The sequence below is a fragment of the Pteropus alecto genome, unplaced genomic scaffold, assembly GCF_000325575.1.
Source record: "Pteropus alecto unplaced genomic scaffold, ASM32557v1 scaffold60, whole genome shotgun sequence".
NCBI lineage: Eukaryota > Metazoa > Chordata > Mammalia > Chiroptera > Pteropodidae > Pteropus > Pteropus alecto.
Window position 1 is genome coordinate 2,846,412 of NW_006430726.1, and position 19,954 is coordinate 2,866,365.

At 47.8% G+C, this 19,954-nt stretch overlaps 2 protein-coding genes across 4 annotated transcripts in view; one reads left to right on the forward strand and one right to left on the reverse strand.

The window, feature by feature from the left end:
* RLBP1 (retinaldehyde binding protein 1) overlaps positions 1 to 4,020 on the reverse strand; it is a 6,392-nt gene extending 2,372 nt beyond the window's left edge. Inside the window, exons 1-4 of the mRNA XM_025050330.1 lie at positions 4,009 to 4,020; positions 3,611 to 3,775; positions 2,220 to 2,424; positions 600 to 778 (exon numbers count right to left, since the gene is read on the reverse strand). Coding sequence (XP_024906098.1) covers positions 600 to 778; positions 2,220 to 2,424; positions 3,611 to 3,775; positions 4,009 to 4,020 — 561 coding nt within the window. The remainder of the gene's footprint in view (positions 1 to 599; positions 779 to 2,219; positions 2,425 to 3,610; positions 3,776 to 4,008) is intronic.
* Positions 4,021 to 13,333: 9,313 nt separating this feature from the next.
* FANCI (Fanconi anemia complementation group I) overlaps positions 13,334 to 19,954 on the forward strand; it is a 52,765-nt gene continuing 46,144 nt past the window's right edge. For 2 of the 3 annotated variants that reach the window (XM_025049762.1, XM_006905263.3), the window contains exons 1-3: positions 13,334 to 13,476; positions 14,688 to 14,790; positions 15,835 to 15,907. In XM_025049762.1, coding sequence (XP_024905530.1) covers positions 14,707 to 14,790; positions 15,835 to 15,907 — 157 coding nt within the window. In that variant the 5' untranslated portion in view covers positions 13,334 to 13,476; positions 14,688 to 14,706. The remainder of the gene's footprint in view (positions 13,477 to 14,687; positions 14,791 to 15,834; positions 15,908 to 19,954) is intronic. The other variant, XM_025049767.1, reaches the window with a different exon arrangement.

Consider the following 19,954-nt stretch of genomic DNA (forward strand, 5'->3'; position numbering starts at 1 on the left):
GCACGGAGGAATCAGCTCTCATAAAGAGGCGAATTCTCCCCAAGTGTGTTACTTGCATTTAATGTCATCCCAACATGACTTCTGATATTTCTCCCGGAGCTGAAAAAGTTAATTCCAAAGTTCCCAGGGGAACGTCAACATGCGAGCAGCCCTAGAAAGGCCCTGAAAAAGCGGAGCAGTGAGGACGGACCGGGCCCGGACAGAAAGCCGTGTCACGTATGTATCAACGGTGCGAAGACGGCAGGCTGCCGAAGGGGCTGGAACCCATGCTTCCCAGTACCTCCCGGCCCACGGTCCACTAATCCGTGTTCTCCGTGTCGCTCTCAGCTTTCAGCATTTGGCAGGGCCGACACCAGCTCTTGGCTCACAGCTGTCGTCCCCTACTTGGCAGGAACACCCGAGGGCAGCCATGTATTGGCCAGTGGGCCCCCGCCAGCAAAGCTGCTGAGTTTTCCAGCTGCCCTGGCACATCCCAGACCCCCCCAAAAGGAGCCTGATGGCATTGGCCGCCTCCCCTCCCCGAGAGACCTTGCCTTCTGGAGAGCCAGGAAGGAGAGCCCGATAGAGGCCCGGGCTGGGGGAGGTGAGCCCCCACTGACCTCGTCAAAGGTGACTTCTTCAGAGTCCCAGTTCTCGATGTTGAACAGCATGACCACTCGGCCATACTTGTCCCTACTGGAGAGGACGCCAGGGTAGCCAGCCTCGATGGTGCAGCGGACGGCCTCCAGGGATAGGCTGTCAAAGAGCTCCGGGTACTGTAGCCGGAAGTGCACGTAGCCTGGTGGAGGGAGAGCGGAGGGGCCCCCTCAGGGAGCCAGCCCGTCCCGGGGCGGCACGTGGTGGCAGTCCAGAGACCTGTGCGTGCCCGGGCGAGCGGGATACTCCACCTTTCTGAGGCTGACATTGGCCCAGCTCACCAAGTTGTCGTGGTGATCAAACAAGGCTCTAGGTGTGAACATCAGTTGGAAACTGCACACGCATGAGGTGTGATCCTGACTCTGAGGACCACTAGTGCTTGTTCTTTTTTTCTCTCTCCCATGGGCAGAGGCACAGGTTTCTCAGCCGGGCACAGGGTGAGCTGAGTGGGGGTGGGGAGAAGAACCCCAAGATAAAATCTAAACCCCAAGCAGGACACAGAGGCCCTTCTGGATTTGGCGGCACATCTACCACCTACTGACCCCATCCTTGCTGGTCCTGAATGGGTCCCTACCTCCCTGTGGCCGTCTCTGCCTCTAAGCCCTGGAGGGGCCAGGCCCAGGGAGACGTTCGGGAAGACGTGCCAGGGGCACATGTGCCACGGGCACATCCCTCTGCCTATCGCTCATCCCCCGGATAACTCATTTCCTTCGGATTTTTCTTCAAAAGTTCCCTTTGCGCCAGAGCCTTTACCTAAAACTTCGACCCCTCAGTCCTTGATATCCACCTCTTTTATTTTTCTTGTTATTCCTTTTTGCTATCTAGCAGTCTTCATATTTTCGTGTGATCTGATTTATTATTTCCACTGTTAGAATATAAAGTCCACGAGGGCAGGCAGTTCTTCTCCGCTTCATTCTCTGCGGCATTCTTTGGCCTAAAACAGTGGCTGGCACAGCCTGGCAGTGAATTTGGGGAAGGAAGAAGCAAGAAAAAGAGGCTCATTCGCCTGCAGAGAGCCAGCTCAGACACCCCTTTCCTCTCCAGCAGCACCAAGGACTTGATTTCTTGAGGAAACCTGTCTTCACCCGGCCAGCGGGGCCAAGGCACTTCTGCCCTAGAGGCTCCGTCCAGACTGGCACCATCTTCTTTCCATCCTGGATGAGCTGTAGGTACCTGCGGGGCCCCAGGCACCACAGACCCACCTTCCCTGAGGCGCTGCAGAGCCAAAGCCTACCTCTGGGGCAGTGGAGGGGTGCAGGGTGGAGGGCAAACTCCTCTCCTCCTTGGGCACCCAGTTTGGTGGCTGAGTTCTATTAACTGAGTCCCAAGACTGGGAGAGAAGGGAAGGAAGCCAGATCTCTTGGAATCTGGTCCTGCCATATTCCTTCAAGGTCACAGCTGAGCGGGACCTCAGAGGCCGTTCAGTCCCCACACCTACTTTACAGGTAAGGAGAGGAAGGTGCAGAGACCAGCGCGGGGCAGGGGTCGGGAGGGAAGCGGAGGGTGGATCTCCTCAGTGGCCGCATGCGGGTCGACACCAATCTCATGACCACCCCAGGGCCCTTTCTCCCGCGTGGCCTCACCTCTGAGCAGCTCGTAGGCGCGCCCCACGTGGAACTTCCGCGCGCGGATGAAGCGCAGGAAGAAGGCGCTGTCCCTCCCCTGCACCTTCTCGGCCACCGCGCGGGCCAGCTCCTGCCCGGAGGCCGCCTGCGCCTGCACCAGCTTCCGCAGCTCCCGTATAACCTCTTCCCGAGTCTCCTCCCTCTCGTTCAGCTCGTCCTTGGCCTGGAACAGAGTCAGGTGGACGCACAAAGTCGCAGGTAGGTGCTATGCGGTGAGGGACGCGCACAAGCGGCAAGACCAGTCCAGGGGCAGAGGGCGCTCGTCGGCCCACCGGGCAGCATCTGCACTGGTCGCGCCTCCGATGGCCAGTTACACTTGGAGAAAATTAGTTCCAACTGCCCAGCCCAGGTCGGGCTGCAGGAGTTAGCAACAGGTCTAAGTGTTTCTAAGCATAACAGCCTGCACTTCCTGGCCCCTGGTTAGCACCCTTTAAATACATTGTGTTTTTCAGTCTTTGCCACGACCCATCACAGCGAGGTTGGGATTCTCCCAATTTCAGGGGTTCACAGAGTGAAGATATTCTTGCCCTCGTCACCCAGAAAGAAAGAGGTGGAGCCAATTAAAAGTCCTACTGAGGCTGGACTTTTCAATCTCTGGGCTCTGCTGTCTCCCAGGCTTAATTCTGATCTTTTCCAAAACAAAGATACCCAGCAGGTGGGCAGCCCGCCTCTGCCCCAGCAGAGGCTGGAGAATTCAGCAAGCTGCCAGCAGCTCTCTCCTAGGATGGCATGAGCGGGGAAGGCAGAGGAGGAGGAGTCAGGTTTGGGGAAGCTCAGGGCCCCTTTCGCTTGAGAAGCCCAGGGAAGCAGAGAGGGAAGCCAGGAGCCCAGGCTCAGCTCAGCCCCAAAACAGGTCTGCCAACCTCGACAGAGCGTAGTCTGTTGATCTCCGAGCTCGCCCAACAAGTTCCTTTCATGAGTTCAGAAGGCAAGAAGCAGAGAGAGAAAGCAGTTTGCTCAGGGTCACACAGCAAGCTGGAAGTCGGTCTGATTCTCGAAATCAGGCCTCTTGCCTGTTCATTAGAGGCAGCAATTGGATCCCTGTCTTGCAAACCAATGTTCTTGATATCAGAGTCTAGGATGATCCCTGGTCCAGAGGCCCCAAGTCCCAGCACTGGTTTCAGGGAACCCTGTGGGTGCTGTAGTTTGGGATCAGGCTGGCCTGGATGTCTGGTCTGCCCAGTTGCCACCATGGCCCGGACCATGGTGCTCCTAGAACAGGCCAGTCCATTAGGCCCAGAATGACCTGGAGAGCTGGGGCTGGACCCTTTCCACAGAAGACAGGATGCGGCTAATATCCCCACCTCGTTGCTCCCTAGCCTCCCCCTCCCCACAGCCAGCCACCTCACCTTCTGCAGAGTGTGTGGGGGCAGCTCAGCGCACTGGCCGAAGACAGGCCCGTGGTCCTTGGTTGTAAGCCGCTCCAGCTGGGCACGGAGCTCCTGTTCTTCTTCAGGGACCATGCGGAAGCTGCCCACCTGGGCAGAGAGCAGTCGGGGAGAAGCAGCAACAGGCTCTCATCAGCCTGGGCAAGCCAGGCAGATGGGCCCGCTCAGACCCTAAACTTGTGCTTTTGCCCAAGGTCACTTTTAAGACTCCTCCCTTTGGATGGGGTCAGGGACCACATAGGGGCTGTAGGGGTGAGTGCCCATACGTGTGAGCCAACCAGATAACTAAGAAGCAGGGAGGGAGAGAGAGAAAGGGGGAAGGCGGATGGAGGCGAGACCCAGGGCACGGGGACGCTCACCCCCGCTGACATGCTGCCTCTAGAAGCCCGATTCCTCTGCCTCGGAGAAAGAAAGACCCCGTTTCCACGGTCCAGGCGTCTTCAGGCAGCCTCCTCCCTAGGAGAGGAAGTCAGGGCTGCAGTGGATAGAGAAACTCTTCTGGTATTTTCTCAGAACAATAGATTTCAAACTCGAGGGCATCAGAAGCACCTGGGGTATTTGCTGGAAATGCCACCGGTAATTCTGACTCAGGAGGTCTGAACTGGACCCCAGAAGCTGCACTTTAAAGCAGCACCCCCCAGTGGCTCAGAAGAAGAGAATTTTCAGGCTACAGTTGGGAAACACCCCTTTGAGGAGGAGTACACACACACATAACCCGAACCTCGGTTCTTAAGATGAGTTGGCCCGGCCAGGAAAAGACTAGGGGTGGCCTCCATTCTCAGTTACACAATCTGCAGGATAAGGCACTCCGTCCTCCATCTGTGGCCCTCCTTCTCCGGCCCAAAGAGGGCCCTCAAAAACTCCCCAGTGTAGTGGATGATCCCTTCCCAGTGCTTTGATTCTCAGGAGGGGTGATGACTAGTTACATAATCATAATACTGGGTGTGTGTTCTGTGCTTTGTGATGCACTAAGTATTTTCAAATCCATTAGCTCAGAGTCTGGGCCGGGATTATTATTCCCATTTCACACAGGAGGAAACAGCCCAGGAGAATAAGTGAGTCGTCCCAGGTCACACCTCCAGAAATAGCCAGGGATCAGGACTCCAGTGTCCGAGCTGTGACTTTCTGTGAGCACCGAGAAGTAGCCTGTTGTGGCAAAAGTCAGACCTGGGTTCAAATTCTGTCTTTCACTTTACGAGCTATGTGATTTAACCTGGGTCTGGGTTATCACCTGTGGAAGGGAGATGGGAGGGTTATGGAGATTAATTAAATACTATACACAGAAGCAGTGCCGGCCACCACAACAAACTCATCCTTGGCCCACATGATACCCTGATGACCTGCTGAGTCTTGGGGACAGCTTTCCTGTTTCCAGATTTTTTCTCTGTCACCTAACATTCCCAGTGCCTTTAAAGACCCATCACCACCCTGCTTCTGCCTCTGACCAGGTTCCCACTGGTCAGTTCTGTTACGTAGTCACGGTCGGTAAGTGGCAGAGGTGGGACTTGACCCGTTATCTGTCTGCCACCAAGACTGCTTTGACACCTACAGCCAAGACCTGTCCAGGCAAACTTTCTAAGAGAGTTAGTGTCGCAGAAAACCCAAAAGGTCAATGATACCTGGGTTTGAATCAGCCTTTGTCATTTGCCACCTGCGTGACCTTAAGCAAGTTATTTAACCATCCCAGACCTCAGTTTACTCATCTGAAAATTGGGGCTAATCCTCACGCCAACCACAGAGAGCTGTGCTGAAGAGCACAGGATTTCTGTAAGGGGCCCAGTATGGTGTTTTGCGGTGACACGTAGTACCACTTCCTTTCCTTAGCATCATACCGATCATTACCCCAGCTTGACAGAGAGACTTGCGGGGGGTGGGGGGGTGGCGGTCCCAGGGAATATCTGAGGGTCTCCCATTTTCTGCTTCTCCCACTCCACAGCCCCAGCCAGGGCAAGGGTGTTTTGGGGGCTGTCGCCCACCAACAGGAGCCAAATCTAAGCCCTCTCTCTGGCAAGGAGATTTCCAGATATGTGGACACGGAGACAGACAGACTAAAGAGCTGCTGCTCTCGCGTGAGTTTTGCTGGAACAGGAATGGAGAGGCAGACAGAACTGCTCTCAGAGCTCAGACAGGAGGGAGAGCGGCTGGACAGCCCCAGCCAGTTACGCAGATCGGCAGGACAAAGTCCCGGCTCTTGGAAATGGAAGGTTACGTCAGTACAGCGACTTTTTAAAAACAGGCCATTCTGTTAACTTTGACTTTTTAAAGTACTGATTTATGAGCCGTATACACTGAAAAAATACCTACCCTTCACTCCACATCAAGGCCGTTCCCTGCTGTCTAGAGATGCCAGATAAAATACACTATGCCCAATGACGTGAATTTCAAATGAACAACAAATACTTTTTAAAATATAAGTACGTCCCAGATACTGCACGGAACATATAGTTCAATAAGTATTTGCGATTCATCTGAAATTCATATTTAAAATGTGAATTTCAGATGAACAACAAATACTTTTTAAAATATAAGTACATCCCAAATATTGCACGGAACATATAGTTCAATTAAGTATTTGCGATTCATCTGAAATTCATATTTAAATTCACATGCACATCTAATTCACATTTATTTGCCAACTGCCTTCAGGTTGGTCTGGCCCACCCTGGACAGGGGCCAATTGGCTTCAGTTCTACGGGCACCTGGGATGTGGTCTCCCCATCCCCAATGGCTCACCCCACACCTGGGCTCTCTGGTACTGACTTACCTGTCAGGCCAGCAGCTCCTCTTTGGGGACACCTGGTGCCTGCCTCCCTCGGGAGCCCTGGAGGTCGCCTCCACGGGAGGCGTGGTCCAGTCAGCAGGCTGGGATTAATGTGTCACAAGAAACTTCTCATGGCCCCGGTTTCCGTGAAGTCAGACCCATAGGAGGCCCAGATTGGGGCGAGCAAAGCGCCAGTGGGGAGAGGGGACCCGCCTGGGCCTGGCTGAAGCCGCCTCAAAGCCGTCCTTTGTGTGTGTGGTCTGCTCCCGAGTTCCCGCTCAGCCATGTGGAAGCCAGGCTGTGGGGGTGGACCTAGGCCAGCCCCATTCCCTCCTCCCTGCCCTCCCTCTCATCGCAGGGGCTCTGAGGGAGCACACCCCAGGGTAAGACATGCAGGAGGCAGAGGGAAATTTTAAATGTGATCGCCAATGCAATGGCAGCTGTGGCGTTCCCAGGCCTATCACCCTCTCCTCCAGCCCAGCAGGGCCCGGGGAGGCAGTTGTCACCTCTACCTTGAGTGGGGCCAATTGAGAAATGTAACTGGTTAGGCTGAGCGGGGAGAGGACAAGACAGGCTGACCTGCCTTCAAGGCGGTATGGTGTGGTGGTAGGAGCCTGCTCTGACTGCCCGCTTTAAAGTCCTAGCTCCAGCACCTTCTAGCTGTGAGAAGTGACTTCAGCACTCAGTGACTCAGTTTTCTCCTCTGAGAAATAGGGATAATTAGTGGACAGGCTCATGGCTTTAGTGAGAGGAAAATGAAGTCCGGTGCTTAGCTTAGTGCCTGACACTTAGCAAGTGTAAACGTGTGTCAACGCTGGCGCTTACTCCAGACTCAGAGTCAGTAGGCTCCTGGTCCCACCCTCTGTATAGCAGGAGTCCGCCCTGCAGTCCCTTAGCAGGGCTTCCCAGTCTCTGCTTTGGTATTCCCCCTGGGGGTGGGGGTGGCTTTCCTTTAGAATATTCTCTCTCTAGGATTCCAAGGGCAGGGAGCTCCCCGCTTCCACTACTGGACAGTTCTCTGTGTTTTAAAACACATCCTTGGTCTGAGCCCCAAGGAGCCTTGAATAATGTCCCCCTCCATGCTGGCTTTGCCTCCTGGAGGTGCCCAAGACAGGTTCAAGCTCCTGTGCACAGCACGACCTCCAGAATTCATCCCCAGAAGTTCTGGTTTTCAACCCCTTCCGACTTGGATAGGTTTGCGATCACTTCACCCTTCCATGCCCTCTCCAGTCACCGTGGGCTTTGTGAGAGGATCACTGAAGTGTAGTAGTGCCCTGGAACCAGAACCTGACCCCCATCTGGCTCTCTGGACCCCTTCCTCTGGAGCACATCGAGGTGCCTGCGACTTGAGTAACCTCGAGCCCTTTGCTCCTCCTTCTCTGGGCACCCGCTGTGTCGGCCTTGGCTCTTGGGCCATTTCCCTCCCAGGTCTTCTCTCGAGCTGGGGGAGCCCTCATCTCCATCATTCGGCTCCCCGCCCTGGCAGCTTAATCCTGCGCTGTCAATCCAGAAGCCGCTAGCCACATGCAGCCTTTCAGCACTTGAAAAAGGGTAATGCGTCCAAAGTGCTGAATTGTACATTTTATTTGATTTTAACCAACCTAAATTTAAATTTAAAAACTGATACTAGACGCAGTTATTGGAAGACTTTTACGTATGTATGGAACAATTTAGCTGTATGATTCTACTTTCTCAACTGTAAATTTTGTGATCAAGGATTTCTGGTGAAAATTTAGTCCAAAGTGAGATACGCATTAACTATAAAATACCTACTGGATTTTGAAGACTTAGTATAAAGAAAAGAGTGTAAAATTTATCATTAATGGTTTTTATTTAGCTTAATGATCTGAAATGATATATCGGGTTAGAAATATATTAGCATTAATTTCACTCGTTTCTTTTTACTTTTCTGTGACGTGGTTATTAGAAAATTAAATTTTTTCTAATTTTAGTTTAACAGCTCCCATTATATTTCTAACGGACCGGGCTGGTCTAAACCTTGCTGCTCCTTGAAGTGTGGCCCAAAGACCGAGAGCAGCAGAATCATCTGGGAGTTCGTCGGAAATGCAGAGTCTCAGGCCCTTCCTCAGACAGGCTAAATCAGAACCTGCAGCTTCGCAGGGCCTCCATGTGCTTTGTACGGGTCTGAGAGCTCTCTGTCCCAGAGAGGTTCTGGCCCTCTCCTCCTTCTGCCTGCCCCTGACTTCTCACTGCTCATCAGCTCTGAGGATGGTGGCGGAGTAGATTGAGGATGCCCCCTGCCCACCATCCTGTTCCTCTTCTGGGCACTGGTGGCCCAGTTGGGGATGGGGAAGCAGAGGAAGGAGGACAGAGAGGGAGGGTCCCCTGATCTGATTCTCGTCCTGGCCCTGACGACCAGAAGCCATTGACCCTCTCAGGTGTCAGTTGCTACACCTGTAAAATGGTGTTATGGGCTTAACTGTGTTCTCCCCAAATTCACGTACTAATGTCCTATCACCTAGTACCTTAGAATGTGACTGTATTTGGTGATAGGGTCTTTAAAAAGGTAATGAAGTAATTTAATTTAGGTCATCAGGGTTAGCCCTAATCCAATATGATTGGTGTCCTTATAAGAATGGAGCAGAGCACAGACACGCACAGAGGGAAGGCCATGTGAAGGCACAAGAAGACGCCACCTGCAAGCCAAGGAGAGAGGCCTCAGAAGAAACCAGCCCCGCTGACACCTTGATCTTGGATTTCCAGCCTGCAGAATTGTGAGGAAATGAATTTCTGTCGTTTAAGCCACTCATTCTGTAGTACTTATTTTTGATAGCTTGAGCAAACATAGGTGGGATATTGGATTTTTTTCCCCAGGTACTTCATTGGGTGTGAGGCTCATGGGAGATAATGGCAGTAGGCCAGGAGAGGCTCTGGCAAAGCTGGGTGATGGACTCTGTCACGAAGAACATTCCTATTCCTGTACAGCAGAAACACATTTGAGTTAATGGCACAGCCTTGACCGGAGTGGGCTGCACAGAGCTTTGCAAGGCGCTTGCAGGCCACGAGGCCCTTTTTAGGGAGCAGAGCTTTCTTCGGCATTATCTTCTGCTCACAGCCCTTCTCCTGCCTCTGCCCTGCCCTTCCCCCTCCCAAGAGTCACGTTCATGCCTGGCTCCTCCAGCTGGAACAATGGTGCTACTGTGTCAGGGGAGACGCTGCCCTCATTGGCCTGGACACCTGTGCTGGCCACATTGGCAGACAACCGTGGGCTCTCAGGCTCTCTCTGCCAGGCTGGGGATAGGGAGGGAGGGGCCTTGCATTTGCTGTGCCCCCATTCTGTACTGTGGCAGGTGCCCTACCAGCATTATCTAGTCCTTCCAGGTGTGAGGCAGAGAGTATAATCCCCCTTTTTTACAGAATAGGAAATTGAGAGAGGAAAGGACCTGTCTGAAGCCACAAAGCTAGTAAGGAGTGGAGACCGGGTCACTCTAAAGCACTGTCATCATTCAACACACAAGGCTGCCCCGCCTCTTGCAAAAATGAGAGCCACACAGGTGTGACTGCCCAGGGAAGTCACATCTGCCCCTGGCTCCCGGGGAAGGAAGGTGATGTCGCCTCACTTTCCTGGGAGCAGCCCCAGGGGGGCCAGAGTCTAGTCACTGCCCTCTTGGGCTAGTAATAATTCTCCCTGGCTAGGGAGGACCCTAAAAAATTTCCGGGCCTCAACCCTTCCTTTGAGAAATGGGAAAACCTAGGTCGAGGGACGTCCTGCACCTTCCTTAAAATAACTCAGTGGTAACGGGACTGCCCCAACTAACATGGGCTCCAGCTCCCCTAGGAGGCACACTCATTCCACAAAGGAGGTCTGCCCTGTGGAAGTGGGGGGTGGGGGTGCCGGAAACTCAAGCTATGAGGAGTAGGAAAATAAAATCAATGAGTACGCTTATTAGAATATTTTAGAAGTAAGTAGGTTGAACAATATGAAGGAGAACAAATAGGTGCTCTCGATGGGGAACTTGGCTTTAACTCCCACCACCAAAGGAAAAGATGGAAGTGTTTATTACGAATGTTTGTTGGATGTCTCCCCCAAATTCATATCCTGAAGCCCTACCCCCCAGTGTGATGGTTAGGAGGTGGGACTTTGGGGAGGTAATTAGATTTAGATGAGGTCATGAGGGTGGGGCTGTGGATGGGATTAGGGCCCCTATAAGAAGAGGAAGAGACACCTGGAAACACTGAGAAAGGCCTTGTGAGCACACAGGAGGCAGCCATCTGCACACCAGGAAGAGGGGGCTCATCAGAACCTGACCACGCTGACCCCTGATCTCATACCTCCAGCCTCCAGAACGGTGAGAAAATAAGTGTCCGTTGTTTAAGGCACCCACTCGACGGCACTGCGTTCGGGCGGTACACATAGGAGGGAAGCTGTAGGAAGGGAGAGGTTAAAGACTAAGACTAAGGCCCGAGAGAGGTTACGCGACCGGTCAGGTCCTTGCTGAGAAGATGGAAGGGGGTGGGGGCTCAGTGCCCCCCAGGAGGTGCCAGCCTCGGCCTGGATGGCGGAAAACTCTCTCATTGCTACGTGGAGCCGAAGGACAGGATTGGTGCTGATAACAGTGAGTTTACAGATTTGGTGGGAAAGTTGAAGTCATCTGCTGAGAGTGAAGGAGGAGATAGAAAAAAACGGAAATAATCCTCATGAAGAAAGGAAGGATAAATGTACGAGGGAAGATTGTCTGGCAGTGTCGAAGGCCCCGTTGAGGTTGGTTGCAGTGACTTTTTCGGGGCACCCATGAACACAGTCATGCGAATTCTCCAGCACGACCCAACAGCCCAGGTATAGCTCCAACAAAGGAACGGGGCTGGTTTCATACAGAGTTAGAGTTTGCAGGATAGATGGGAATGGAAGGACAGACAAGTGGGGCAAGGTGAGGGTACTGGCAGAAATGGGGCTGGACTATTAAAGCTTGGAATTAAAGATGGCGGAGGACTGGGGGACAGTGACGATTAGAGAGTAGGTAAATGGGAGCGTAAACTGGACAAATGGGAAGTTGATGTCGGAATAGTGATCTGGGAGGTGGTTCAGGACGTGAGCGGGAGAGTGAGTGGCTGAGGTGACGTGGGTGAGAAAGTCACGGAGATGGGGAGAGGAGCAGCCAAGAGTCCCCATGTAGGATGGACAATCCGCTTCTGTTTTGCAGCCATCTAGGATGTCAGCAGAAAGGGGGTGAAGTGGAGAGGTGGCCCCTCAAAGGCCCGGTTGGCTGCTTATTTATAAGCCAGAGCAGTTTACTAGGTTCACAGGTGGGCTGGTGTTTTAAAACTTTTTATTTGGTCTTAATTTCGGATTTACAGAAAAATTATAAGATTAGTACAAAGAATTCCCATATGCCCTTTCCCCTAGATGTTAACATTTTACATTCGCTTTATCATTTTCTCTGAATATATATGTGTGACTATGTTATTTTTTTCTAAACCATTTTAGAATATGTTGCAGACATGATATTTCTCTACTCCTAAATACTTCAGGGTGCATTTCCTAAAAACAGGGATATTCTCTTAAATTAACCACAGCACAATTGTCAAAATCAGAAAACGAACACCGATATAATACAATTGGATAATCTATAAACCTTCATCAAATATTGCCAATTGTGAGGGGCCAGTTTTTAAGGAAGCAGCCTGTAAGGGAGGTTATGTAGGGAGAAGATGAGGTAGTCATCTCTTTCCTTGGCAAGCTAAAGGATTTCTCTCAGGAATAATCTTCCGTCACCTTCTGTGTTTTAGCCACATATTACAGCTCAATATTGGGACAGAAACGTAGTGGAAGGAAAAAGTGCTTAAGAGGGTCATAGGCGAGGAGCGGGCCTAGACAGCTGAGAGCCATCACTCTCCTCCGGCAGCCATGTTTCTTACAGAACTGGCCAAGCAGACCCAGCCCTCTCCTGGGGACTCGGAGCCACGCTCCAGACTGACTCCTTGGCATTCCTTCACATGCCATTACATGGGCACCTCACATTTGGCACGTCCAAATCTGAAGGCCTCATCATCACCCCCAAAACCTGTGGCTACCTATTCCTCTGCTCCCTGTGTCAGTCAACCGGCAGGATCACTGCCCCCCATCACTCGAGCTTGAATATTCAACTCCTCTCGTATCTCTCCAAGCCAGGTTCACTCTATTTCCTAATCTCTTTTACGCTTGGTCCACTCCTTTCTACCTGTCTCCACAGTCACTATTTGGGCCACCACCACCTATCTCCCGAACAGCTTATAGCCAGCCTCCTAAGGGGTCCTGCCTTCAGTCCTCCCCACCCCCACCATCTTTTCAACAATCCCTAGGTACTCACCTGCCAGAGTTATGGTTCTACAATGTGAATACAATCAGGTCCTTCTACTTCAGCTGTTCCCCACGTCCTCTGATGTGAAAAGGACTTAGCCCCTGCTCTCTCATCCCAAGCACCGTCACTTCCGGAACCAGCCAGGGTCACTCATTTGTTGTTCCAAGGCCCTTTGCATAAGTTGCTCCTGCAACCCAAAGTAGACTGTAGACTCTCTGACCTTTCCTGCGCTGCTCTTTGCTCTTTGTTGTTCATTTAACAAATATCTACTGAGCATTTGCTGCTTTGCCAGGTTATGTGCTAAATGCTAGGAAATCGCATGGGGAACCACATAAAGCCCCAGGGCCACACAGGTCTCATATCTGAGTGGGTTATAGGCACCTACCTTACTGGCACATGGAGTAGGACACCTGCCTCTGACTTCTAGGGGATTCCAATGCAAAAACCTGTGGGCCCTCCCCCTTGCCCCAGTGGGACACAAGAAAGGTTTAACCAGTCAAGACCTCGCCCCCGGTACGCCTAGGCCACACTGCGCATGCTTACTCTGCGGTCCCGAATTCGAGTTCTCAGGCCGCGCCTCCCCGGACTGTGAGTGGAACGTCCGCTCCCGACGGTTCCCCCCACCTCGCCTTAATGGTACAGTCCACCGCCGGCGCCCAGCGGGCGGAAGTGAGCCGCGGGGCGGGACCTGTTGTTCTGGGCGACGGAAGTGCGACGGTCGGAGGTTGAGCGGGCTTTTTGGAAGTCTGTGGTGCGGTGAGGCTGAGGTAACTGTGTCCAGCGCCTTCGCGCGCGGCCCGGGCGTTGGGACTCAGCGCCGTGGAGGAGGGAGCGGGGAGGAGGGAGCGGGCCTGTGAGGGTAGGAAGGCTCTGGTGTTTTCTGTGGCCTGGAAGGCCATCGTGCGCCGCCTTCTCCCGCCGCGTCCCGGAGCTTTCCCAGATTCCTCCCCCCGGGCGTGCTGTACGTCAGCCCTCCCGTTAAATTTTTTCCCTCCATCAAGGTTCAGCTCCTGCGTCCGAGAAATTTCCCTTAACCCTAATATATGTCTGTGTCACTACCACACCGAAATAGCCCCAGTAACCTCCTAGCCTCTGCTCCTTCTCCGTACTTCCCACCTTAATCTGCACCTTGATGTCAGATTCAGTTTCTTCGGATTCTGTTTCATTCTTGTCAGATTCTCTTTTGCTCCAAAAATTTCGGTTGCGATCACTTGCAGAATACATTCTAAATTCTTTAACTTGGCATTTAAAACCTCGCACAGTATTTTTTCCCAAGGCATCTTTCTAGGCTTCCTACCTATTACTCCTCCCCTACTTGAACTCAGGCAGTCTGCCCAATTTCCCCAAATAAAAGTTTTTCAGATTCGCATATGAATGCCTTTGTTTATGATATTTTCTTTCCCGATAATGTATAACGAACACCATCTGGTTATTTTGATTATCTAAATTTAGTCACTAAGTTCCAGTTAAAGCTTTCTTCTGCTAGGAAGCCTTAATATTTGAACACATTTATTTCCTTAGTCTTGTTAATTTGTTTTTATACCATTTAATTGACACTTCGCATTTACAGTGGTGTTTATTCATTTATCAAATGTTACTTTATTATGTGCTTACACGTATTCTTGTTTAGATATGACAATTTATTATATATGTGATATACTGTTAAATGACAGCTTTGTTATAGGCAGTGTTCTGGGTAGATGCTAAAAAATACAGTAAAATGTTGGCAAAATTATGAATCCACTTGGTTAGAATACAAGTTTCTAATAAAGAAATTCCAGAGAATTGTCAAGATTATTTTGATTGTATAAGAATCACCTCCTCATACTAGTTAGTAGTTCCTTGCCTGTTGAGTATGCACTTTGTACGTTGTCTGTAATATGTACGAAGTACTCAGTTAAAAGGTAGGGAAGGGGAAAAAAATTCAAACTTGTTTACTTCTGGAAGTTTCATCAGCGCTGACATTTTTGCCTTCCAGTTTCCTGATATGTGCAACAATGGACCAGAAAATTCTGTCTCTGGCAGCAGGAAAATCAGTAGACAGACTGCAGGAATTTCTTCAAACCCTGAAAGAAGATGATGTGAGTGCTAGGAAGCATGTTCTGCTGAAAGCAGATGTCAAACATGATGACAGATTCAGAGGACATGTTAGAACAATTATTCTGCCGCTTCATCTACTCTCCACTCTCCTCAGGAGACAAGGATTTATTTGATAACAGCTCATAGATGTAAAGAACTGGGGGAGAGGACAACTTACAGGCATTTGTGTACATTTAAACAACTATATAACATTTAGATAATATTTATGCAACTGGGTATACTTTTATGGTTCTTAAGAATAGTCCTATTTGAAGGTAATCAGTCTATAGCTATTAATTGAGACATTGGCTTTGCCTATTGATGCTTTCTTTCTCTTTCTTTTTTCCTTTATATTTTTCCCTAAAGAAGATAAATTCATAAGCAATTAAATATTTTGAAAATATTAGTAAGAGAAAACCAACTGTCTCTTCACTAAGTATATGATTACAGAATGGGACAATAATTATGTTAGGCTGTTTATTGTGCCTAATCTTTTTACTCTACTGATAAGCTTTTCTTTTTTTCCATAATAAGTGATCTCAGCTTACTCAGATCCCTGCATGGAGAAGAATCTCATTCAGATGAACCTACTGTAGCTGAAATTGTCTCCCTTTGCTCATTGTCTATCTCACCCTTTGATTTGTTTTATTTTTAGATTTTTTTTTTTTCTGATTTTTTTTCTGTCACTTTTTCCCCTCCTGCTCTCCTATAAACTCTGAGTCATGCCCATCTTGTTCATCCTTGTATCCTCAGTGCCTAGGGAAAAGAACATGATCAAAATATTTGTTGAATCAATGTGTATTCCTAAGAACGTAGTTCAATAAATTAAGTACCGATTAAGTGCTCAATAAATGTTTGTAGTATGAATAAGTTTCAGTTTTGACAGCTCAGCTTTATGTTAAGACCTACCTTGGTCTTTCTAAATAAATGTTATTTGTGATCCTGGAGTCTCTGAAGGATATGACCCTGATAGATGAGTGTTTTTTACGTTGAGTTTAGGTTGTTGGAATAAATTGTTGCCAGAAACTTTCTGTTTTTGATTGCAGCTGGTTAACCTCCTTCAGAGTGAGGCAGTGAAAGGAGAAGCTGTTGGAGCATTCCTGAGAGCCATCTTCAAGGGTAATAACACTACGTCTGTCTTCCTTGATTCATTGTTAGATTTGTTTACTTTTGGCACATATTGCTAGTTTTCTTACTGTTTGAAGCCCCAATGAGACTTTTCTGCGTCTTGAGGATTTTACAGGATCAACTAAAGCATCAGTCACTTGTCTTGTAGACTTAAATAATTTTACCTATGGGGGTTGAAGTGGCTACCTGAGATTGTATTGCTGGTTTTGGGGTGTATAAAGGATGTGTTTCTTAAAATCAGCTTTGCTTTACTTGTGCTTTTAAAATGGTGGAGAAGAGAACAGCAACGTTTGGTGCTTAATAAAGGGCCAGGGAGCTCTGGGGTTTAATGAAATGGGATATCTTGGGTGACTTATATGGAGATTCTTAATTCTCAACAAGCATATTTGTTTCCATATCTTGAACAAGGGCCAGTTCTTCCTTGTTGCAGATAGTGTTTTATAAATTGTTGTAAAATAACATTCTACAAGGCAAAAATTAACAGTGGTTTTATACTCTTAGCAGTTTATTTAACTGGGTTTGTTTTTCTTCCCTCTTCAAGTAAATCGGGTTTCCACTGCAAGGGTCTAAAAACATCTTCCTATTCATGAAAATAAACTTTCAAAATTGAATGAGTCAGTCTTTATGGAAACTTGCTAAATGACTGTTTTGTAAAAATATCAAAGAAGAGGAAATAATGAAAGATCAGAAGCAGTTGCCTACATGTACTAGTAAGTGAAAGAAAGAAGAGTAATTGCTTTCTTGGATAGACAGACCTAGGAAAGATTATTATGGCTCCCACCTCTTAACTTTATTTTCATCTTATTTAAAAATATAGTTGAAAAGTAGCATGAGTTATCAAGTACTGGTGGAAACTACTTCCTAATCATTTTAATTCTGTTAAATTGATGGTATAAAGGACTAGTAGTTAACTAAGGACAACATTTTAAAAAATTGACATATAGTCTACATGCTAAAAAATTCACCCTTTTAAGGTATACAATTTTTTTAATTGAGATGTAATAGACATACAAATATGCAATTTAATGGCTTTTAGTATATTTACAGAGTTGCACAGCCATCACCACAATCAATTTTAGAATATATTTATTGCCCTTAACAAACTCTGTACTCCTTAGCTCTCACCTCCCTATACACCTGACCCATTCCAGCCCCAAGAAACCACTCATCTACTTTCTGTCTCTATTGATTTGCCTATTCTGTATATTTCATATAAGTAAAATCATACAATATGTGGTATTTTGGCTTACCATAAAGTTCATCCATATTGTAGGCTGTATCAGTATTTCATTTTTTTTTTTTTTTTTTATTGCTGAATAATATTCCATTATATGACTATATCACACTTTTCCATTTATGAGTTGATGGACATTTAGATGGTTTCCACTTTTTGGCCATTATGAATAATGCTGCTATGAAATTTATGTACCAGTTTTTGTGTGGAAAAATTTTCATTTCTCTTTGGTAAATATATAAGTGAAATTGCTGGATCGTATACTAACTCCATGTTTAACTCTTTGAGGAATGGTTTTCCAAAAACACCAGCTACACAATTTTACATTCCCACCAGTACTGAAAGAGGCTTGTTATTGTCTGTCTTTTTCATTTCAGCCCTCCTGTTAAGAATGAAGTAGCATTTCTTTGTGGTTTTGATTTGCATTTCCCTGTTGGTTAATGATGTTGAGCATCTTTTCGTGTGCTTACTGGCCCTTCATATATCTTTTTTAGAGAAATATCTGTTCAGATCCTTTGCACTTTTAAAAATTGGGTTGTCTTTTTATTATTGAGTTATAATGGTTCTCCATGTATTCTAGATATAAGTCCCTTATTAGATACATGATTTGCAATAATTTTCTTCGATTCTGGTAGTCTTTTTACTTTTTGATGGTATCCTTTGAAGCACAAAGTTTGATTGATGTCCAGTTTATTTTTTTTTTTTGTAGTTTGTGCTTTTGGTGCTATAAATAAGAAACCATCGCTTAAATCAAAGACATGAAGATTTACACTTGTGTTTTCATTTCAAAATTTTATAGCCTTGGCTTTTACATTTAGATCTTTGATCTACTTTGAGTTCGATTTTGTATATGGTGTGAAGTAGGAGTCCAACTTTATCTTTCCCCATTTTCAATAGCACCCTTATTGAAAGTCAGTTGCTCATAATGTGAGAGTTTACTTCTGGACTCACTGTTCTAGTCCCTTGATCTCCATGTTTCTCATTATGTCAGTACCACACCATCTTGATTAATATAGTTTTTGTATTAAGTTTTAAAATCAGGATATGTGAGTTCTCCAACTTCATTTTCCTTTTTCAGGATTATTTTGGATATTCTGGGTTTCTTGTGTTTTCATATGAATTTTAAGATTAGCTTGTCAGTTTCTGCAATAATGGAAGCTTGAGTTTTGGTAGGGATTGTGTTGACTCTATATGAATTCGAGCAGCATTGCTCTCTTAGTCTGTCTTCTATTACATGAACATGGAGTATCTTTCTCTGTATTTGGGTCCTCTCTCATTTCCTTCAGCAGTGTTTTATAGTTATCAAAGTAGAAGTCTTTACTTTTATTAAATTTATTTCTAAGTATTCTTTTTGATGTTATTATAAATGTAATTGCTTTCTCTTTTGGTTAGCTTTGCAGTCAACTAATGTCTGGGCAAAGAATTCCTTAAATTCCTAGAACCAGTGAGTTTCCCAGCCTTTGCTGAGGGGCCCTGTGCATAGCAGTGGCACACCTTCAGTGCCCAGTCAGGTAGTTTATAACTCCTCCTTAGCCTTTCTGTTTGTTCAGAAAGGCCTCAAGGTCAGACAGAGGTGAGAGCTTAGGGTCTTCTCAGGTCTTGCCTGGCTGTATACACAGCCCTGTCCATGAGACAAGAGGGCAACTTCCTGCTGTTGAGTCGGTCGGAAAGGTCAGCTGCTGGAGCCTGATAAGTTTCACAAGAATATCTGCCCTAGGGTACCACTGATCAGCATCAAGAAGTCTTGGGAGGCACACCAGCAACAAGGGACAGTCACCTTCGGGACACTCTTGGGCCTTATTGCTCATTGCCCACCGTGCATGAGCAATAAGGCCCAAGAGTGTCCCTGAGGTGACCTTTCCCTAATTCAAGTACTAGAAATCACGCCTAGGGGTGGAGAGACCATGCTAAGGAGACATGCAGTGCATGAAGAAGCATGTAGTCGCAGTGTGTAGACCCCAAGAAACTTCTGCCATCATCACATGCCTAGATGTAGCCTTCACGCAACCTAGCTCCCTTTAAAACCCTGTCCCGACTTCTCTCCAGGAGCCATCCAAACCTTTTCTTTCTCGGTGTTGGTTCCCTTGCGCACAAGCTTAATAAACCTTTGCTCTTGCCTGAACTTTCTTCTTGTGGTGATTTCTGATTTCCATCCTGGGAGATTGCAAGAACCCCGGGTGCCAGTAACACATGTGCACAGCACTAAGTATCTGCATGGCTTTCTAGATTCCCAGGAATATGTCAAACATTTCAAAACCCCCTGTGCACGTAATTCTTTAGGAATTCCTTTTAAGGTTTTTGGTCAGCTTGTTGCTTGCCCAACTGTTATTGCTGCCTCAAGGCTGCTAAAATATTAATCATTTGCAGCTGATTTAGACAAATGCCCTCAGTGAAAGTCCATTTGCATGGGTTCTAAGTCAGGTCAAATAAAGACAAGCCTTGCTAGTGGAAATTTCTAGGGAGTAGCCACACAGGTCAAATAATGACAGTTAATTGGAAACTGGGCTTTTAAGGAGCTCCAACTGTACTGTCCCCTCCAGGCTGTTGGCTTTCACCATGACTGCGGGGTGAATGGTTTTTAAAGACTACTGGACTGGCAGAGCGCAGAGGGATGGGACGAGGGAATGTTAAAATGCCACAAAGGTCACTGTTCTCACTGAGATTCAGCTATTTTTCTTAAACACTCCCTGGATTGGTAGAAGCCTTTGGTTAATTTCCAGAGTTCTGAACAAGTTGGTTTTCACTGTTTTTGTCAGCGTTCTTTTTGCTTATCCGGGGGAAAGGCTTTCCCAAAGTCTTAATTA